This window comes from Helicoverpa zea, chromosome 20, assembly GCF_022581195.2.
Source record: "Helicoverpa zea isolate HzStark_Cry1AcR chromosome 20, ilHelZeax1.1, whole genome shotgun sequence".
Lineage (NCBI taxonomy): Eukaryota > Metazoa > Arthropoda > Insecta > Lepidoptera > Noctuidae > Helicoverpa > Helicoverpa zea.
This window is the reverse complement of record NC_061471.1, coordinates 1,439,729-1,460,545: the sequence shown is the minus strand read 5'-3', so window position 1 is coordinate 1,460,545 and position 20,817 is coordinate 1,439,729. Positions and strand designations below refer to the sequence as shown.

Below are 20,817 nucleotides of genomic sequence, written 5' to 3'. Positions count from 1 at the left end.
TGTGGAAAAATACTTTTCTTTGTTGACGTTTGTAATGTGACATGACAAGTGACGGTCATTCGATTTTTGAATCGATGTATTTTGACGTGTTGCAGGAAGGAAATTTTAGAATTTGATGCTGTGTTATAACATTTAGAATTTTATTTATTGTTGTTTAATACTCAGAAACAGCTCCAAACATGGCCTTATCAACATTACTTCGTGCGCCAGGTAACTAAGCAGTTATCGTGATTGTTATGATATTACATAATAGTAGTTGTTTTACGATTGTGAGGTTCCGTATGTCTTGCTTTTCACGGTTTTATGCTCTTTTATTGTACGTGAAAATATTTTCTTACTCAGCCATTGAAAATGCAATAAAAACTTTTACTTGTCAAACTTCGATTTGAAACTTAAATATTTTTTCAGTTTGTTAGTTAACCTAGTCACAATTTGTTAGTTAAGTGTACAGTAATTTCTCTAAGCATTTCTCTGATAAAGTAATTAATGTAACTTAGTACGCTTATCTCCGTGAACAGAGTTATTGGTCAGAGATCATGTTACGGAATTTTCTACTGTCTGGAGTATCTAGATTATGTTCTTATATTGGCTACTAACTGGTCTCTAACCTAACCTAACAGTCTATCAAAGAGTTTAGAAGCAACAAGTAATAATTCCATATTTTTAGAATCTATAAACTAACTTGTTAGTGTTTGATGTTACTGTCATAAGTAACTATCAACATGCCACCACAATGGTTCCATTGTTTTAGCATTGTTATGGTTTATCTTTGCCTTTCAAAACTACTTATACTAGCTTCCGCCTGCGGTTTCATTTGCATCCTGGTGAACTACTTCTAGCACCTGGTCTAAAAGACTGTTTGATATTAGGATTTTAGGCATAAGAACTGCTTAGTTCAATCGATTCATTCAGTAGTTTTTCTGTAAACAGTTAAAACATACAATGTTATTTATACTGGCATGACTTACGAACACAGCAATGAGGCTCTTGGACATACAATTTTTGTACTTTAGATAAACCTCCGAGTAACTGGCTTCACCCTTGACATTATTGAGGCCATTACTATAAAAAACATCCAAAAAACCCATTTATTTTAAAGACTTGATTAATTAATTGTTACTGGGCAATTTGATAGCATTTCATTCTTATAGTAATTAAAGTCTTATCTAAGGTTTCTTGTCACATGCTAAATAATTGAATAATATTAAAACCAGTACAACTACTGGATAGAAAATCTTGAACCTGATGTTTCTATAGATACAAAAAGAACAGGTGGGTCATAACTTTCTTGGTGAATCCTAAGAGAATAGCTTTTATTCAGAATAGGTGTTTTTCTGTATACACACATATTTGATATATGTGCCACAATCCGGGCTTTAAAAACACACAGGATAATGTTAACTAACTTTAGGTACTCTAGTTGTGACAGAAGAACCAACGTCTATAATTGAATTTCAAAATTGTGTGTTGCAGCCATCAGAAGCACCATATTCACACAGCAAATAATGAAGCTGGCAACACAGCCGAACATGAAACGACCTGTGGTCAGCATGCTGCCTGCCAGCACGCTGGCTCTCAAGGAGATTAACAGCACGCCTATCATCAATTCTGTAAGTTTTTACAAAAACAGCCAATGTCGCCAATACATACCTCAGACAAGAAGTCGCAACTTTTTAAGGCCTTGACCTGAACTGGTATACATTTAATCAGTAATACTACTGACAGTTGGCTAAAGTGAACTACAGACAGTTGATTGAAAATAAGCTAATTAAATCTTTTATTGACGTCAATTACGTTGGAATTGTGCCTCAAAGGGGACATCCCTTACACTGCTTCCTAACTTAACTTTCGAGCAACACAGCTGTCTATTACAATTATTACATAAATAAAAAAAAAAAGAAAAAAATAGTAATGTCGCGACACCTTTTTCACACACGGTGGGTTAGCCCCATGGTAAGTTATTAATTAACTTGTGTTATGGGTGCTAACACAACTGATAAACTACACATAGCTACATATATACATATTTATAAATACATATTGTAACACCCAGACCACGGCCAACAAGCATGCTCATCACACAAATGTTGACCAAACCGGGGATCGAACTCGGGACCTCAGGTTCGGCAGTCCGGCATGGTGACCATTGCGCCATCGAGGTCGTCAAAAGAACCACTACGAAAATACACATAACAGCAGTCTAAGTCTGTGTTACGATGTTTCCAGGTGCGTTCCTTCCGTACGTCACCCGTACGTCTTTCCGACGAGAAGCCTCACGATCACTCGAAACTGTGGGTGATTGAGAAAGCTGTCGCCGCCCTTATGATTCCTTTGCTACCGATGGGCCTGCTTGTACCCAACCGGATTCTGGACTCTGTGATCGCTATCCTGATCTGCGCTCATTCGTTTTGGTAAGTGATGTCTCTTTTTAATGAGAATATTGGTTAAGTATACGCGTATTAGGTACGTGAGCTTTTAAGACCTCTTCCTATCTACAATTCCTTCCTAATTTCCTTAGTTATTTGTCCCCAAAGTTACCCAAGACTATCATTAAACGATGTTTTTTTTGAAACTCCTACACTCTAATTTGGTGGAGTCTGAGTACTATAAACGATTCGACTTTCTAACTGATGGAAGTTTTTGATATAAGTCTATGGAATATATTATGTCAAAAAGCTACCATCTGTAAGCAAAAAAGTCATAATAGAAAACTGGGTATGAATCAATCAAACATAGGAGCGTAAGACATTTGTCAGCCTTTATAATATCACCCGAAGATACCAGAACCCTAGGACCTCCAACCACAAATTCCCATCTCTCCTACCCCATAACTTTACCACTCCCCAGGGGTCTAGAAGCCATGATGGTGGAGTATGTGCGCGTGCTCCTATTCGGGCCGTTCATTCCCAAGGTAGCCATGGGAGTGGTGTACTTCCTCTCGGTGTCCATGCTCGGCGGGCTGTTCTTCCTCATCTTTAATGATATCGGCCTATGCCGCGGCTTCTGGAGGATCTGGAGGAACATGAGGAAGCCGAAGCACGCTAAGAAATCGAAGAAAGTTTGCTAGGTGCTGGTTTTGTGCGTTTTTTTTGTAGGTGTAGTTGTGAGGTCTCATTTATTGGCGGTAGACCGAGATTGGTATCGAAATTTTCCATAATTACCTTAGGGGTCGTCCATTAGCATCTCTTCCAGGCCCGGAAACTTGTTTTTAGCTCTCATAGTAATGTATTACATAGTTTGTGGACGATCCCTAAGATTATAACAACCGCCGAGCAATTGGCCATCATAACAGGCAGACTGGAATTATACTCCCAAAAAATATTATATACTTATGCTTGTTTTTTACACAGTTTTTATCAATATGTTTTTTGGATTCAGTGGAGTACAATTCTACTCCTGTTTTTCTAGTTTGCATTCATCGACTAAAGCCTCCCGAACAAATACCAATACATAATTTTCTTTTACAGGGGTTTGGAAGCGATCGCAATAGATTACGTCCGAGCTAGTGTTGTAGGCCCAATCCTTCCCAAAATTGCCCTCGGGCTCGTGTACCTCATCTCCATTGCTACCCTCGGTGGCCTATTCTACATCATCAGCCACGACGTCGGCATTGCCAACATGATCAAGCAAATCTGGGCTATCAAATCTGACCGCCAAAAGTAAATTCGCCTAGGGAGACATTTATCGATAAAATTACTACGCTAGAATTAGTTTTAGTAATAGACCTGAGTATTATTTTTGCGGGGATCTCCGTTTTTGCATTCTTTGTACCACTATAACTCGGAGAAATCCCGCGCTTTTATTTATTTTCTCGGCAATGTTATTAAAGAGCTGTCAGCTAGTCTGCAGTTAGGAATCAGCATAAATCTGCAAACTGATATTACTGATCATTCATTTGATTATAAAATGCGTATTTGAAAGTAGACAAATGAATGGCTGGAACTAATTTTGAATTTGCATAATTCCTAATTGTAGGCTAGTTTGCGAAAATGTACACATTGGTACTTAATGCACAAGATTTCGAAATTTTGTTGTATTTAACAATGTATTTTTTATTGTTACCGTCAAATCATTTGTTCTGATAAATTTGTATTTTTACGCACCCTCGGGTGGGATTAATTTATTGTTAGAATAAATGATAGTTGGAATTGTTATTGTTTTATTGTCATTTGTAACATAGCTTACACCTACATCATTAAAATATTACCACTGGTTACACAGGTTTTAGTTATCTGAAATACCTAGTCGATTAGTCTATCGGAAATCGATAACTTCAAATCTATTTTAATTGTTGTGGTTGTTACTCGACGCCGATTTTTTGCGTAACCCAATCTCATAAATCCTTCTCATTTGTTTCTCAAACTTGCCAATTTCATCTTTGCCGAGTGTGACATTCTTTCCTTTCTCTATCAAAACATCCAGCAGGTTCATAAGCTCTTGTTTTTTTTGTTTTTTAGGATCATTTTGCCTTAAAGGACACGATTTTCCATTTGTTGGAATCGGACCTTTTTTAACCAATGGTTTTTTATTAACGATGGCCGTAGGAACGTGATAGGAATATCTTGTCGTAGGAATGTGATAGGAATATTTTGTCGTAGGAATGTCATAGGAATATTTTGTCGTGGGAATGTCATAGGAATATCTTGTCGTACCAGTGGTATAGGAATATTTTTTCGTAGGAGAGTTGTAGGAATATTTTTCCGTAGCAGTGTTATAGGAATATTTTGTCATAGGAATGTTATATGAATATTTTGTCGTAAGAATGTTATAGGAATATTTTGTCGTAGGAATAAATTCTTCTTGTTTTTTGATTTTATTGACATTGGGAAATAATTGAGATCCCATGCTATGAGGTGCAACTGTATCCTGAAATTGCACACAAATGTTTTAGATAATTATGAAACGTGTGTCAAGATTACGTAGCAATTAGTAATATTATAAATATAAGTTTGTCGCACTCATTAATTATTTCAATTACTTACCTCATTATTATTTCCAAGAGAATTGAATAAATCGTTCATGTTTTCTGCATTTCGTTCAACATAAACATCGTTGTTGTCAGAAGTTAAGCTGAAAAAAAAACTGTAGCAGTCAAAGAAGAAAAGTAGGATTCTATGAAATGGATAATTTACTAAAGACTGCCAATAAGTACATCGGATATCCTTGGCCCTTTAGTTGATCAAAAGAAATGTTAAAGAAAATTATATACCTGCGAGTGCTATCTTTGTCATCTTCGGTTTTCCCCTGTAAATTTTCTATTTTGCCATTTAAATCTACTGTTTTCCCATGTAAATCTACATCCACTAATTTAAATAGAGGCAACACAATAACTGTGGAGTTTATTGCAGTTTTGCCGCATTTAGGCTCGATAGTAAAGGAGGGTAGTTTTCTCGTTCGGGATCTGGTTGTTGCAGTTCCTTCTGTACGCTTTTGCGTTTCTGCAATTTCTGTAATCACAAATAAATTGTATGTTGTTGTTTCTCAGAATAATAATAATGTCGGGACACCTTTTTCACACACGGTCGGTTAGCCCCATGGTAAGTTATTAATTAACTTGTGTTATGGGTGCGATCACGGTCAGTTAGCTCGCGCGCCTAGCGCGAGCGTTTTCGAGGTAAGACGTAAAAAAAGTTTTTTGCAGAGTTTACAAAAAAAATCGGATTATGCTAGTGCTGACTACTCAAATATGGTGCAAGATACATTGTTCGTGGTTTTGTATTATCATTTTGCATATTATATGCTTATTAATTGTGAATACTTAGTGGTCTCCTTGTTTACTATTTTAAGGTTAAGGTAGTTGAAATTTAAAACGTGCTTTTGGGCAAAACGGGTAGGGGCATAACGGGTGACTACCCGATTTGAAATAAGGGGCCACTTTCTCAATTGATCCCACAGAAAGCTAATCGAAGACAAAGGAAGCCACAGAGAGCTGAAGAAGTACAGGAATAGCGTGAAAAAGAAATTAAAATATGTTTTCTCTGATTTTTAACAAAATTATCTGCTGGTAGAATTGTAATTTCAAATGTAACATTTAATAAAGTAAAAAAATGATCTAGACTGATCAAAATAAGAAAACTGTTTAACATAATTAAGGATACTAATTAACGATAAAGATTTCCTGGATAATAGGAGGCTAAGATATGTTTTCTAATTCATTTATCACATACATTCATTCATTACCTGCTTTGCCCAAAGGCGCTACCCGTTTTAGGACCCCCCTGAGGGCAAAGCGGGTATTTCGAAGGGGTTTATTTTTTTGATTTTTATCTGAATTTTGAAGAAGATTACTAAGACTATCTTATGTTTTCCAAAGTTTATTATATAAACAACCCTATGAGTACAAATACAAGTCGCATGTAATGTTCTTGGTTATTTTATTAAACATTCTCCCTTAGCTTACCCGTTTTAGGAACATATCCCCTACTCGTAAGAAATTCCACAGCTCATGCGCGAGGCGGCAAATGGCTGAATAATTTGATAATAGAGCTTTTTTTTTAATAAAAGAAATACCTACCTTCCGCCCTCTATCATTTAGCGTTTAGTCAAAATCTAGCGCAGGTATGGTTATTGTTAGAAAAATCATTCTGTTAGTAATATTACCTGTTGCCTCCTCAATCGATTGTGAAACCTCTGCCAGCAATGAGTTGATCGCCTCTCTGGGGGCACTCCAGATCGTATTAAATTCAGAACTAACGGACTCTTTTGCGTTTCCTAAAAAAAATATGTAAATGCGGAATTTAAAACTTTAAAAACTGACTGGGTTGATGAGGTCCATGCAATAATATGACAATAACTCATCTTTCCTTGCTCTGTGAGGATCTAGCTTCTTGTAAATCACTGGTACCTGTACCCACTCAACTTCATCCGATTAGACTTTTTGAGATTGAAAGCCAGCCAAAACGGATGGGAAAACGCTAAGCTGGTTCTGTAATTTGGTAATTAGATGTGATCCTTATTTTTGAGCTACGATCACTAAAAGCGATGTCGTGGTGGCCTATATAGTGGGTAAAGGACCAACCTCTCAAGTATGAGGGCGCGGGTTCGATCCCAGGTCAGGCAAGTACCAATGCAACTTTTCTAAGTTTGTATGTACTTTCTAAGTATATCTTAGACACCATTGGCTGAGTTTCGGATGGCACGTTAAACTGTAGGTCCCGGCTGTCATTGAACATCCTTGGCAGTCGTTACGGGTAGTCAGAAGCCAGTAAGTCTGACACCAGTCTAACCAAGGGGTATCGGGTTGCCCGGGTAACTGGGTTGAGGAGGTCAGATAGGCAGTCACTTCTTGTAAAGCACTGGTACTCAGCTGAATCCGGTTAGACTGGAAGCCGACCTCAACATGATTGGGAAAAGGCTCGGAAGAAGATCACTAAAAGCGATATGGGTAGCATGACCAGCTTAGCAGTCAGGGTCTTATGCAGAGTCAAGCAAGTTATCCATCCTCCATCCTCCGAGACTTTTTCCTAACTATGTTGGGGTCGGCTTCCAGTCTAACAAGAGTCAAGCAAGTTATATGCTTTGAAAAAAATGACCTTTCGTAACACAATAAAATTGTTAGTGCTATTAGAAACCGTAGGTTAAACATTAAAATAAGTAGGTAATGGGTTTGTCATACTTACCTATAAAGTAATTCCTTGAAATTTCATCCAGTATTGGCAGCTTAGATACGACTGTAGTAGTACCTAAATATTCAGTGTTTAAAAATTATTAGCTTTTGAACAAAGTTTTTGAGGAATTAACATAGGTAATTGAAGCGTAATATTAGCTAGGCTAGGTTTTACCCGGTTTTAGAAACTGGTTCTGCCGAGACGTGGGTGACACCAAGAGGATCTGCTAAAAAAAAAGAACCCGACGAATTGAGAACCTCCTCCTTTTTGGGAAGTCGGTTAAAAATGAAATAACAACAAGGGTCCGTTCACACAGACCGGCTCGGAGAGCATCGGTGCGCATTTTTCTTTTCACACAGACCGGAATCGGCTCCGATCGGCTGCATGAGATGCAACCGAAGCCAAACGTCTGTAAGACCGAGAAAAAGTACACGATCGGAGCCGGTTGGCTCCTCTTATTATTTCACACCAAGCGTCTTCGAGCATTCTTAATGACAAACTTAATGGCAGTGCACATGCAAAAATAAACCATACTACAAATACTAAATACTTGATTTCAACGTGTTAAGAATTTGCTCTCCTCTCCAAACCGGTCTGTCTGAACGGACCCCTAGTCTTACTATCAGGAGTTCTTGATCCAGGCACACAAAGGCAGTCTTTAGACTCCTTGTAATTAGGAGGACAGCCACACTCCTCGCTGTAGCCACTGCCGGGGCTCGGGGGCTCGGTCGCGTACACTGGCTCTCCTTCAGGCGTCCAGTAGGACAAGTAGCAAGTCAAATGGGCTGCCTGAAAAATGGTTAGGAACTTCAAAGAGTGTCTTGTTGCCAAATGTTTTTATAATCTCATTTCTCATCTTATTTGCGCACCTTATGTAACAAAAAAATACCAGAATACCAGAGACACATAGAAAAACAGAGAGATCCGTTTTTTGTCCTTTACTACATTACCTACATTCTATTGAGTTATTGAGGAGGAATATTGCACTATCTATAAGTGGACCCATCACCATTTTCTTTAGCAGTTTAGGGGCCTCTTGAAAGCTTCTTGCTTATCGAATTCACTAATAGTTCCAAACTAAGCACCTACATAGCTGATACACACTTAGTTTAAAAAAAAAAAACAAACCTTGGTATGTTTTACGGCATAGTAGACACCGAATGCGCAGCCAACGTGCGTCAAGTTGTTCATCAGCATCTTGATATGACGTCTGGCGATTCCGCTATGAACAGTATATTCACTATGTTTAATTCGGTCTTAAAAATCACGGATATTAAAGGTAAGTACTTACCTACTTAGTAGGTTAGCTTACACTATCTTCAGCATCTACTATGTAGTTTATTTCTAAAGGGTTTCTAAAGGGTTTTTGTGTTTTAGGGACTTCGCGCTAATTTATCTGCGGGCCCCGGGTTTGCTTAACCTGGCAGCATCCACTTTTTTGTGTAGTATAAATGCTGCTTTTTGTTTAAATGTTTAAAAGTGCCTTGTACCTTTTAAAACTTGGACATTTTTCTATCATGGCCGGTGAAACTTCATCTTTTGCGTCAAGCCAGACTTGCATTAGAGACTCAATCAGTTGTTCAGGGTCTGAGGGCTGGCTCGTAATATTCTGATGTAAATATGCCATTACAGGATTCGGAAACTTCGCTAAAAGACAATATTTAGATAGGTTAGTTGGTCATTATCGCGACTTTATTTCGCCGCAACAAAGAAGAACTTACTAGTAGCGACACAGTCGTATTGATGAGCTTTAATACACGTGGAAGTTATTAGTTTCGCTATCCCTGCCAATTCACTGTCCCAGAACTGAAATATCATTTTCAGTTATAAGTAAGAAGTCAGGAGGTATAGTCAGCATCAAAGTAGCTGAACAAATCAAACTTTCACAACTGCGAAACACGGGTTGTCGATAATAACTTACCCGAATTCATCTACTTTTTTGAAGTTAAAATAGCGTTTGTACTGTTGAGAAATTGTAACTCTTTAGGTACTTTGTTAGACACTTAAGAAGATTTTGATTTGTTCAGCAACTTTTGAAGAGCTGACTGTGTAGTTAGAATCAAATAGGTAACATTGTCTACTTGGCCGACAACTTACCACTCGCATGAGGCCGTAAGCTTTCGGTAGAAAACCATCCTTCCCCAATGCCTCGCCTCTTGCTGCTTTCGCCCTTAACCTAATATAATTCTAATTAGATAATTAACTTTATTTATGATTTATACGTTAGTTAAACTTTAAGGTTTAAATATACTTACTCATTGAAACGATTCAAGATGTTTGTAACATGCTTTGTCGTCAAGTCATAAGCTCTGAAGTTCAAGCATGCCTTAGGTTCTATATCCTTAAAAGTTAAAAACACTTATGAAAACTAAAGTTAGGTCACAGAAGGTACCTAAGGGGTAAGCTCAGCATGTTTATTTTGAAGAATAATTTAGAAAAAAGGTATGTACCTACAGTGAAAATGTAATTGTGTATCAATCACTAACTCTGCAGTCTGCAGACTCTGGGCTCTTATGCGAAAGTTTCTCAAAAGTCACATAATGATTTCGGTCCGACTCGGGAATCGAACCACCTGCATGTACAGCAGTCGGACCTTGGCTACTACTAGACCAACAAGGCAATTAAGTCAGACCTTGAGACATTAAGGGTGAGTCTACACGGTGCATGTAGTTGGAGCAAGTTAACATGCGCAAGTGACAAGAGCACGCGAGTGGGTATCTTGCTTTGGTACATGCGCGTGTCGCTAGAACCGCACGTTATTAAAACGCATGTAACCTGCGCATGTGCCTCAATATGCGCAAGCTACGTATACCGTCATGCACCCTAAGTACACTCTTAAATACAAATATGTAGTTAATAGTCTAACCAAGGGTTATTGGGTTGCCCGCGTAACTGGGTTAAGGGGGTCAGATAGGGCAGTCGCTCCTTGTAACGCACTGGTACTCAGCTACATCCGGTTAGACTGGAAGCCGACCCCAACATAGTTGGAAAAAAGGCTCGGAGGATGATGATTGTGATATTGTGTTTAACACTTACCAAGTATTGACAAATGATGTGTGGGCCTCCGCTTTCAGTCTGAGAGCATAGTTTATTATCCGAGCAATATTTATTTGCGTCGATCTCATCATAAACCTTCATACAACGCGTTAGTTTCATAAAAACCGCCAACGTAAATAATATCACTACATATTTTTTTACCTACAAAGAAAACGGATGAGCAATATAATTTTGTTTTATTTATGTGAATTAGTTCATAATTTTCACCATAACAACAATCCACTTACTGAAAAATATTCTATCATGACTGCATTTCCTGAAATAATCACAACCAATCATGTTGAGTAGAAGTTTATCTCAAACTGTTGCTAACAAATTGTAAATCGAAATTTTATTATTTTATGAAAATATTTTATAGCGATTTTCATGCCGTGTGTTAAATTATTATGTTTTGGATTGGTGCTCAATAAAACAAAAAAATACTTAAAACAATAATATATTTTAATCGTCCAAATATACATTATTATTTTATACAAAAATAAATAAACTACATTATAGATTATCATTAATTTGCGCTAATATTTCATTATTTATTACTATACAATAAAATTGTCTAACAACTTTTGTCTGATCAAACGCCTCTTAATTTAACATTTTAAATATCAATATTTAAAATTAAGTTACGTTTGAACACTCAGAACTTGGTTCGCGCCAATTATTTTTCAATTTCTGAAGTTAGCCAATGAATAGCTTGCACAATTGTTCGAGCAGATCTTGTCCGAAGATGGCTACGCATGCATGAGGCGTGAAATGACTAACAACAGAAATGCAAAGTTAGTTGTCGAAAACTGTAGTTAAAATTATACCCTCATGAATTGGAGACCTAATTAGGTGTGGTAACGAAATGATACAATTTTATTTTAAGATACATGTAGTCATGGTAAAAATAGAATGTACTTAATGGATTTTACAGCACTCGCAAGAATTCTACGAAAATTACCGGAGCAAGGACAAGGGGTAACATGGATGATATGACTCCTCTATAAAAAAATCGTGCTGCACCAACAATTTGTACTTCTGTATGAAAAAAGCGTGCCTACATTGAAACAGGTTTCAAAATGAAAACTGCATTCTGTATTTTTCTTATAATGTACTTTTTATAGTTGCGCGTCATATTTTAGAAAGTACAAAGGCCAGCAGATCAACCTACCCGAATCTGTCAAATTTTACCAATCGAACATCAACCTTCCACTATTGTAATAAGGTTGAAAATCTATTAAAGAAATTTGACAGTTTGAGGTAAGTTAATGTACTGACTAAGGCCCGGTTGTTCGAAGCTCGGTTAGATCAAGGTTAGGGTTAAATTCTAGTTACAGTAAAATTAACAGGGTTTAAATTCAAAAAGCGTTGTTGAAATACCAGTTAGTTTAACGAACGTTATTTCATAATAAAAACGTCAAATTTACCGTGGTTAAAATTGACATCGGTCAAAATTTAACTTTAATTTAACCGTGACGTACGAACAACCGGGCCTTATCCTACTAATATTATAAACGCGAAAGTTTGTATGTATGGATGTATGGATGTTTGTTACGCTTTCACGCAAAAACTACTGAATGGATTTTAATGAAACTTTACAATAATATAGCTTATACATCAGAATAACACATAGGCTACAATTTGTAAACATATTGTTCGAAATACTAAACCTGCGCAGACGAAGTCGCGGGCACCAGCTAGTATTTCATAAATGAACTGAATAGTTTGTGGAATATAAATCTATTCTTACTTAACTTTGGAGGTAACCATTTTGGTATGTGTGAATGTTGTTCCGCTACGAGTACCGTGCGTACAAATAAATATTTCAAAAAACCACAAAAGTTGGATTGTAAATGTCATTAATATTGCTTATAATTTATAGAGGTAAATTGAAGATAACGTAAATTATTATTATGCGATTTACAGATGTCAGGCATTAATAGGCGGTCCACATTATACAAATGTACTGTGAAAAACAGATTAAATATTTAAGCTACATCCAAATACAATTCTGGAAGTTTATATCATAGGGCAGTACAATGTCAATATTATCAATATTAGGGTCGTAGCATACATATCAATTCGGAAAGTTACACTTCACTTAGGTACTAGTTTAACTTGGCAGTTATATAGCTTATAAAACATTATAACATAAGCTACTTTTTATCCAGATGCCGGAAGAAGTTCCCCCGGAATGCGGGTGAAACCGCGGGAGAAAGATATTCGAGTTTCATACGGCAACGATACCTTTCCAAATTGATACGTATTCTACGACCTTTTTGCTACCTAATATATAACAGGCAGGTTATATTAATTTACGGTGTTATTCAACCTTATGTCCTGGTAACGTGTTGTCTATGGAATATGTCTAGCGCCTCCCACTGCTTCGTGTGCAGAAGGATGTGGGGCCGCCGGGACCGCATGTACTTCACGGCTTCTTCGGGAGACCAGCCGTTTTTCTGGAGGATTACCGTAATCGTAAGTGGGAGTTGGTAATCGTAAGTGGTAAAACTTGGTAGTCGTAATAGGTAGAATTTGGTAATCGTAAGTGGGAGACGTTTATAATCGAAAGTGTGATAGGTTGATAATCGTAATAATATGATGAAGTTGGTAATCGTATGTGAAAGAAGTTGGTTATCGTAATATGATGAAGTTGGTAATCGTATGTGAAAAAAGTTGGTAATCGTAATGGGAAGAAGTTGGTAATCGTAAGTGAAAGAATCTGGTAACCGTAACAGGAAAACGTTAATAATCGTAACAGAAAGAAGTTAATAATCGTAACAGAAAGAAGTTAATAATCGTAACAGAAAGAAGTTAATAATCGTAACAGGAAGAAGTTAGTAATCGTAACAGGAAGAAGTTGGTAACCGTTAGTAGAACCAAGTTGGTAATTGGTAAGCCTAAGTGGAAGATATTGATGATCCTAATTGCTACTTACCATCATAAGATAGCAGCCCACAAGCGTGGCGCTGCGTGTTCTCCCCGCCTTACAGTGCACGTACACCGAGCCGCTGTTGATCTGCTCATTGTCAGTCGGCACTCCTGACAGCTTGCGGTCTGCTGGCAGGAACCTGGAGGGAGATGGAGATGGTCATTATCATGTGTACATAATACCTACACCAATAGTGTGATTAATGTCTACCAACAGCCCGGTGGGGCCGCTTAGGCCTGCGCCTGCCGAGGCTACAAGATTGTCCGAGTGACAGCGGACCTTGTACACAAGGGGCTCGAGGAGGAACAGTTTCAAACGTCATAATTTGTTCGCCAAGCCTTTTCCTTTTTAAGCCTTTGCCTAGGCTATCAGACTAACCGGGTGCAGCTGAGTAACAGTGTTTTAAAAGGAGCGACTGCCTGCATGACCTCCTCATCCCAAGAACAGTTTCAAACGATTTTTACAAAATATGTGGTTAGTTGATAGTACATGGGAAAGTTGGACGAAGCGAGTTGTTGTTAAGGTAACTGACTTTACTGACCTATTTATAAAAGTCACGCCTTCGTATAGTTTGTCCTGGTCGGGCGCTTCAAATATGTCTGTAGTGGCTAGCTGAAGAAATTCCACGCCTTGCTCCCGCCATTTCTGAAAAGAAATGAAAGTATAAGAATAGTATGTCGAAAATGTAAATATTTTTTTTATTTGCTCCTTAATACAATATGTGATTATTGGTCCTGTGTTATTTCGAATTTAAAGGTATTACCTGAAAGCACAATAATATATTGGGCTATCGATCAAGTGGTTAAGTTATAAGAATGATTATAACTGATATTATTGTCCTTTAAAGAGCATATATTATCAGGTATCAATTCGGCAAGTTATGTGGAATACAGAGCTAGTCTGTAGGTATAAAATAATTATGAAAAACAGGAAGGAAAACTCTAACAAAACAAAATTTTCAAGACACACAGGTACACAACATTTAAAAAACTATATAATCTAACAATAAAGAAAATTATCATAACAAAAAAGTATTTCAATAAATTCCACATGCTGAACATATTCTGATGACCTCTTGTACCTGAGATAGGCGCACAAAGAAATATTGTGTTCAATGCATCTATTTCTAAACGCGAGATAAGGGATCAATAATCAGATGTTGGTATTCTTGAGCACATTCTAGAATAAGCTAAGGTAGGTATTTGATTACCTACCATTTTACCTATTAAACTCGAAATTTATTTATTTGCTTTTGAAGGTATAACCGGTCTATTCTCTCAAGTTCTACTAACAATATACTAAAGTAAATAAGTAACAAGAAAATATCAAGGCTTATAATAATGCTAATAACAATTTGAATTTACTCTGCAAGATTTAATTTAGTTACATGGTTCTTATGACTCAGGAGTCAAAGTCGAGACTCCATATCTGAACAAAACAGTGTACACTTCATTAAAAATGAAAAATGTGCAAAAATCTATTCAATAAGACTCTTTCCCAATACAAATACTTTTTAAGTAATGTAGGATGAACTACTTACCTCTGCATCATTGGAGAATATTTTCAATTCATATGTCTCATTCATTGAAACTACGCCTTTCATGTTTTCCTCATCTTTCAACTGAAAAAGTCAATAGAACACTCATACAATAACAAATTATGAATTATTCATACAATTTTAAATATAGAGCTACAAATAATCCCTTAGCTACCTACATAACACTTATAATACAATAAAGAGGAAGCATTATGAGTTTTTTGGACCTTAAAAGCTCTGAAACTACAGAACCAATTTAATATTTCAAAACTACACTCTTCCCAAGTAAAATAGGCTATATTTTCACCCAGTACGGGCAATAGTTCCCATGGGACATAGGTGAAACCGTGGGAAAACAGCTAGTAGTCCATATAACAGACAGAAATAGATGTATAAGTCTTCAGTCTTGTAAAAGTGAATGACTTTCAACTTATTTATTGACAAGCACATTAGTATGTATGCAACTTTGTTTACACAGGTAATATGTTACATGTGTTTCCTAATTAGCATGGTTATTCTAACAGTTGCATGTATGTAAAATCTATATCTATAGTCATATTATAAAGCTGAAGAGTTTCTTTGCTTGTATGAAGTGGATAATTTCAGGAACTACTGGACCAGAAATTTATCAAGAAATGCTATGCTCTAATTTTCATAAAGATCCTACGGGAGCTTCATGGAAAATCACAGGAATTAAATGTTGATTGACTTTAAAGAATAATGTCTTCAAACCCAATATGATTCATTATTTGTTATCCCGTTTTTGGGGATATAACAATGGTGTTCAAAATAAAGTTGTTTTTTTTTGGTACCAATAGAAGGTCAAATATAAAAGAAATCCGTTTGAAAAATATGATAACACCGTCTCATGGTTACGTTTCCGTTACGGATTGGACTGTGTAATAGACAAAATAAAAATAAAATGTAATAGCTAAATTAAAAAGCTATTAATCAAACTAGACTCATGGTCAGGTTTTATAATGACTAATGAAATTTGCAATTTCAACAGTATTTTCAAGAATTTTGGTTGAGTGACAATTTAATATTATTTGTGTGCAGTGTTAAAAAAATGATCAATATATAAAAGGAGTAGAAATAAATACAATTTAAATATGCAATCATAGTTGGTACTTTGGTAATCCCCAAAATGACCCAGTTACCTAATATTGTTTTGAGATTTGATACTCGTAAATCTAAGAACATAGTCATAAGTAAATAAAACACAACTGACCGGAAACCTTAATTATGATTACCTTTGTTTGAAATGACGTAAGAAACCGTGAATATTAGGCAAATATCCTCAAAGTACACATTGGCCAAACTATTTACTATGCCAACCTCAAACAAGGCTGTTAACATTTACCTTTGCCACACACCATAAACCATGGTTAAGTCATAAAAAAATCAATTTAAGAAAAAATATGTGTCACCAAGTAACCTAGAAATAATTCATACCTGTTTAGTCATATTTTGGAAAGGTAATGCTCCTAGGATTACGGTGTCATCCATTCGGTCGTACCAGCGTCTGCTGGTCACCTTTTCCATGACCACATTGTATAATAAGGTGGGATAGAACGTCACCCGCGCGAACATTGCAGTGGCCTGGTAAATAAACAGTTACAGTTAGGTTCAACGTCAGAAGTCGGCCGGCGGTTAGTATATCGCGCTGCGAGGCAGTGCAGTTACTCTGCTGGAACTTCGGTACCATGGTGAAAGCTGAATTCCGTGGTGGGGATTGAATTTTAATTTCTGTTTGGGTCCTCCTCCTCGACTTGCGTGATTGACAACTGACGTTGACACTAATGACACAGGTTCTTGTCAACCAAACGACTGGCATAAGTAGAGGAGTGTTGCAATTCTAAATAAATAATTTTTACCGCGTGCGTAAATGTATTTCCTTTCCAAATGTTTCTTTTTAATTTTATGATTTTTCTTGTAGCGCTAAGTATACGCAAATAGTGATTTATTTAAATGATCGTCAAGTCGCACAATTTGTGAATAAACATGACTCCTTTGATATAAAACATAGCAACAGAAATATATTTCTCTGCTGCAGCATTGCTATTGTTAATTACGTAGGGGCAGTAACTTGCGTTTGATTACGTAGAGGAAAATAGATTTTACTGATGATCTTAGTAAACGTCCAAATATACACGATCCAAATAACTAAAACTTCTCAACATGTCTGTTCTTCTATTCAGGGTTGACTTGTAACAAATTACACTTGGATTCTACTTAATACCATGTTTAATTTAATTATTGTATATTTTCGTCAAGTATATAAGTTATCCTTCAGGGAACACAGTTTTAACGAAAAAAATATATTTTTCATAACTTAAATCATTAATATCGTAGGTGTTACTCACCTAGGACTGAAAAACTCCAACTGGACATTTTAATTAATAGTTCTCGACCCTTTTTGTAACGTATCTGTTGTGACTAATCTTAATTATGTGTTACAATTTTATTTATTCCAGTACGAATGACGTCTTGCGTCCCCAATTAGCTTTTTTATTAGTCACCTATGATAATTTTTATTTTATAAATTACTGGTTTACCCTTTGTCATTTGTAAGGCTTGTAGCTAGCGGGATTATTCTTTTCAAAGTTTCTTAGTTTATGAGATCTTTACGTATAAACATTTTGTACCGAAATAAATGGCTAATTCTGCATTTCAAAGTACAAAGAAAATGCTTAAGCCTAAGGGCACGATACACTAATTGAAGGCTAGGTAAGCTACGCTAAGCCTGTTTGTTAACGCAAAAAAGACAATATAGTTTTTTTTTTTCAACCAAACGTCACTTACGTTTCTGGTGGTTCTTTTTATTGTATTAAAACATTAAGTTACTGTACCTGTTTGGAAAGTCATATTACATCTATGGGAAAGTCATGCTGGCTACCATGTAAGTAATATATGACTTAATTAAGTTAATCATAAGCATATTCTCACAGACTCGGACTATTATTTAATCATTGATCCAATCCCGTACCAATACCCAATGTAGCTGCTATCCAAATTAGTATTTTTTAACATATTCGACTCCTAATATTTCACATTGTGGGGTTATTTTTTACCTACATACTACATATAAGTATACAGTTTATTAATTTGCTGGCCACGCCGGGTTCCTTTCAAAAGTTGAAAGAGATATCATCGACGTGATGTATAGCCACCATTTGTAAACGCAGCGGGGTGCTGGCCGCGCAACGACATTCCCAATTCAAATTAAATTAAAGCGCGGTAAAAACAACGTGTTTCCGTTCGGTGCGTTCGATATTCAAATTCGGAGAAGATTCGATCTGTGCTAATTTGTCTATGACTCTTTGGAACGAGTGTTGGGTAACTGAGATAGTAGGTATTTTCACAATACAATCACAGCAGTGGGAGCATTTTCATTTTAGGGTTCCGAAACAATATGCTAAAAATAGGTCGCTTTTGTGGTGTTATTGCAGCTATTTTATTTGCTTTGTCTCTCATCGATGTTGTATTATCCATGATTGGTATTGCGAAGGATAATAGTAGAGAATGGTTTTTTAAGGCAAAAGTCAAAGGAGAGAGGAAAGTCGAGTGTTATTTTAAAATTTAGAAGTACACATTTTTTTTAGGAGTTCATAGAAATTCGCCATCATTCCAAATCGTACTTGACAGATGTTTCAACATTTGGGAGTATAAGAAATGGCGAATAAAAAGTATAATGAGCCAGCTTTCTTTGAGACCGCCCAAGGAGATGCAACAAGGTACCCTTTTCAAAGTAGCAATCAGCGCTTTCGCAAAATTTTGCCACTAATTTGGGGTTCTGACTGGTGGACTGCCTCTGTAAAGTGAAACAATTGTTGAGCATAGGGATCTCGCTATTATATTATCGGGGTAGGTACGCCAAACTATGCTAGTCTATACCAGAACAAACTTATAAAATTACTTTGAGAAGGAACTGGAGGTTTTCGAGACATCGAATCTGGGTACTCGTGTGGTGGTATTGTGCACAAAGTAAAATAAAGGTGTAAGAGCTATTGCAGCTTTATAAAAATTTAGATCTTTCTTCTCTCTTCATGGACAATTGTACAGTCTCTGGACATGTAGTCTTATCTTGTTTCAGCATAGGTACATTACGGATACTTCAAATAAATTGTGGTATGTAATACTTAAACCTTTTTTTAGTCACATATTTACTTCTCCAGGACTTAGACGTAGCGGGGGTGGATTTTCCCTAATTCCTCAATAAATTGCTTCGTTAGCGGAATGTGGTAAGCTTCTTGGAACCCGATTTGATAATTGGTCAGTTAATGATAGACATTTGTCTTTCAAACAAAAGGGCTCCTCGGTGCGTTTCTCGAAGCGCATAATAGTTTTGTTATGCAGATTACGACGGCCAGACATTAATAAAACGGAATGTTCTGTCGCGATAAAATACTATTAAATATTGTTTTCAATTACGCATTTTAAATAACATGATATCTTTGCCATTTGCGTTTTAAACTGGCCGTTAAGTAATTACTTACAAGCCAGTAGTTCTATGGCCGGCTGTGTGGGTCGATAAAATACTGAAACAGACGTGCCTGAACGTTTGTACACGCATACTCGAGCGGCTATTGCCAGGTATCGGCTTGGAATAAATAATTTACCTAAATATATTTGTGAACTATCAACAAGTGAGCGCAGGGCTCCGCTCGCCACGGAGCGCATTAAGCCGCGATACCCCGCCTCATCTGTCATCATTAATGCCACGGTATCCTAATAAGTTCTCTACAATAAATAAAATAAGAAATATCAAAGAGTTGCGCCCCGTTTAATGGTTGTAATTGTGGCCAAATGAAATATGGCCGAAGACGATACGGACTCTCTGTCGTGGGTGTCTACCCGCCTTAATATCGACGTTTACACGCTATAAATATTTTAAATGATTATCTTAATGCATTTGAAGTCGTCATTTACATAAGCGTCGATGGAATGAGGTTGAGACGAGCCCGGTGCAGTTAAAACATTCACACCCCGTTCGCGAAATAGCCGCCAAAGTAAACGCGCTTTCATCACGTACGTCTCATAAATAGTGGCGCGGTGCAGCTCGCGTCGGGGCCGAACTAAATCTGACCGTATTATGCGCGTCCTGTCGAACATCAGACGCTTATTTGTGTCCGAAAAGCGCTCGAAAGACTTAAAGCCTTCCCGGTTGATGTATGGCGGCGACACGTGAATGCCGACCTTTATATTCAAATCGGCGGTATTCAAATGTGCTCGTTGTCTATGCGATGGTTGACAATTCGCGGGCACTTTCGAAAAAGGAACGCGGGAAACGTCATATCACCGGCGGGGTTCGAAACTCGAATTTTGCTTTTTGGCGCGTCGATACGCATCAGCTGCGTTCAGGCGTCATGTTCAGTTTTTGCTTTTATTTGATTTCGATTGTGTCGGCCGGAGATATAGTTTGAGATCTGTAGATATTTTGACGTGGGCCGCTGATAAAGTTAGTGTTTCGCGGCGGCCGGTGAGTTAACGAGCGTCTGAGTAATGAGCGATGCTATTGTGATTTGAACAATGGCTGGCAATCGCTATTGTTTATATAATTGAAAATGATATTCGATAACGACGGTCCGTGTACTTACTTTTGTGTTTAGATGCGGCACCTGCGAGCGATAAATTGTCAGATAAAAATACTTCTAGCGTTACTTTCTTTTCGTTGATAATATCTGCGGATATATTTTTGTTGC

General features: G+C 37.0%; 4 protein-coding genes across 4 annotated transcripts; 1 reads left to right on the top strand and 3 right to left on the bottom strand.

The window, feature by feature from the left end:
- The first annotated feature begins 33 nt into the window (after positions 1–33).
- On the top strand, positions 34–4,154 carry LOC124640433 (succinate dehydrogenase [ubiquinone] cytochrome b small subunit, mitochondrial). Its single transcript, XM_047178211.1, has 4 exons — positions 34–210; positions 1,474–1,610; positions 2,227–2,411; positions 3,468–4,154. The coding sequence occupies exons 1-4, from the start codon at positions 180–182 to the stop codon at positions 3,661–3,663; spliced, it is 549 nt and encodes a 182-aa protein (XP_047034167.1). The 5' UTR covers positions 34–179; the 3' UTR covers positions 3,664–4,154.
- Positions 4,155–4,162: 8 nt separating this feature from the next.
- On the bottom strand, positions 4,163–7,626 carry LOC124640435. Its single transcript, XM_047178213.1, has 5 exons — positions 7,620–7,626; positions 6,601–6,711; positions 5,210–5,447; positions 4,983–5,070; positions 4,163–4,866 (listed from the first exon to the last, which is right to left on the bottom strand). Exons 4-5 carry the CDS (start codon positions 5,019–5,021, stop codon positions 4,285–4,287), a joined length of 621 nt encoding a protein of 206 aa, XP_047034169.1. The 5' UTR covers positions 5,022–5,070; positions 5,210–5,447; positions 6,601–6,711; positions 7,620–7,626; the 3' UTR covers positions 4,163–4,284.
- A 466-nt stretch (positions 7,627–8,092) lies between these two features.
- On the bottom strand, positions 8,093–9,266 carry LOC124640434. Its single transcript, XM_047178212.1, has 3 exons — positions 9,098–9,266; positions 8,736–8,829; positions 8,093–8,396 (listed from the first exon to the last, which is right to left on the bottom strand). Exons 1-3 carry the CDS (start codon positions 9,232–9,234, stop codon positions 8,172–8,174), a joined length of 456 nt encoding a protein of 151 aa, XP_047034168.1. The 5' UTR covers positions 9,235–9,266; the 3' UTR covers positions 8,093–8,171.
- Positions 9,267–12,223: 2,957 nt separating this feature from the next.
- On the bottom strand, positions 12,224–16,910 carry LOC124640365 (phosphatidylglycerophosphatase and protein-tyrosine phosphatase 1). The gene is made up of 6 exons (XM_047178104.1): positions 16,818–16,910; positions 16,568–16,714; positions 15,116–15,196; positions 14,117–14,220; positions 13,582–13,714; positions 12,224–13,102 (listed from the first exon to the last, which is right to left on the bottom strand). Exons 1-6 carry the CDS (start codon positions 16,818–16,820, stop codon positions 12,977–12,979), a joined length of 594 nt encoding a protein of 197 aa, XP_047034060.1. The 5' UTR covers positions 16,821–16,910; the 3' UTR covers positions 12,224–12,976.
- Positions 16,911–20,817: the final 3,907 nt, after the last annotated feature.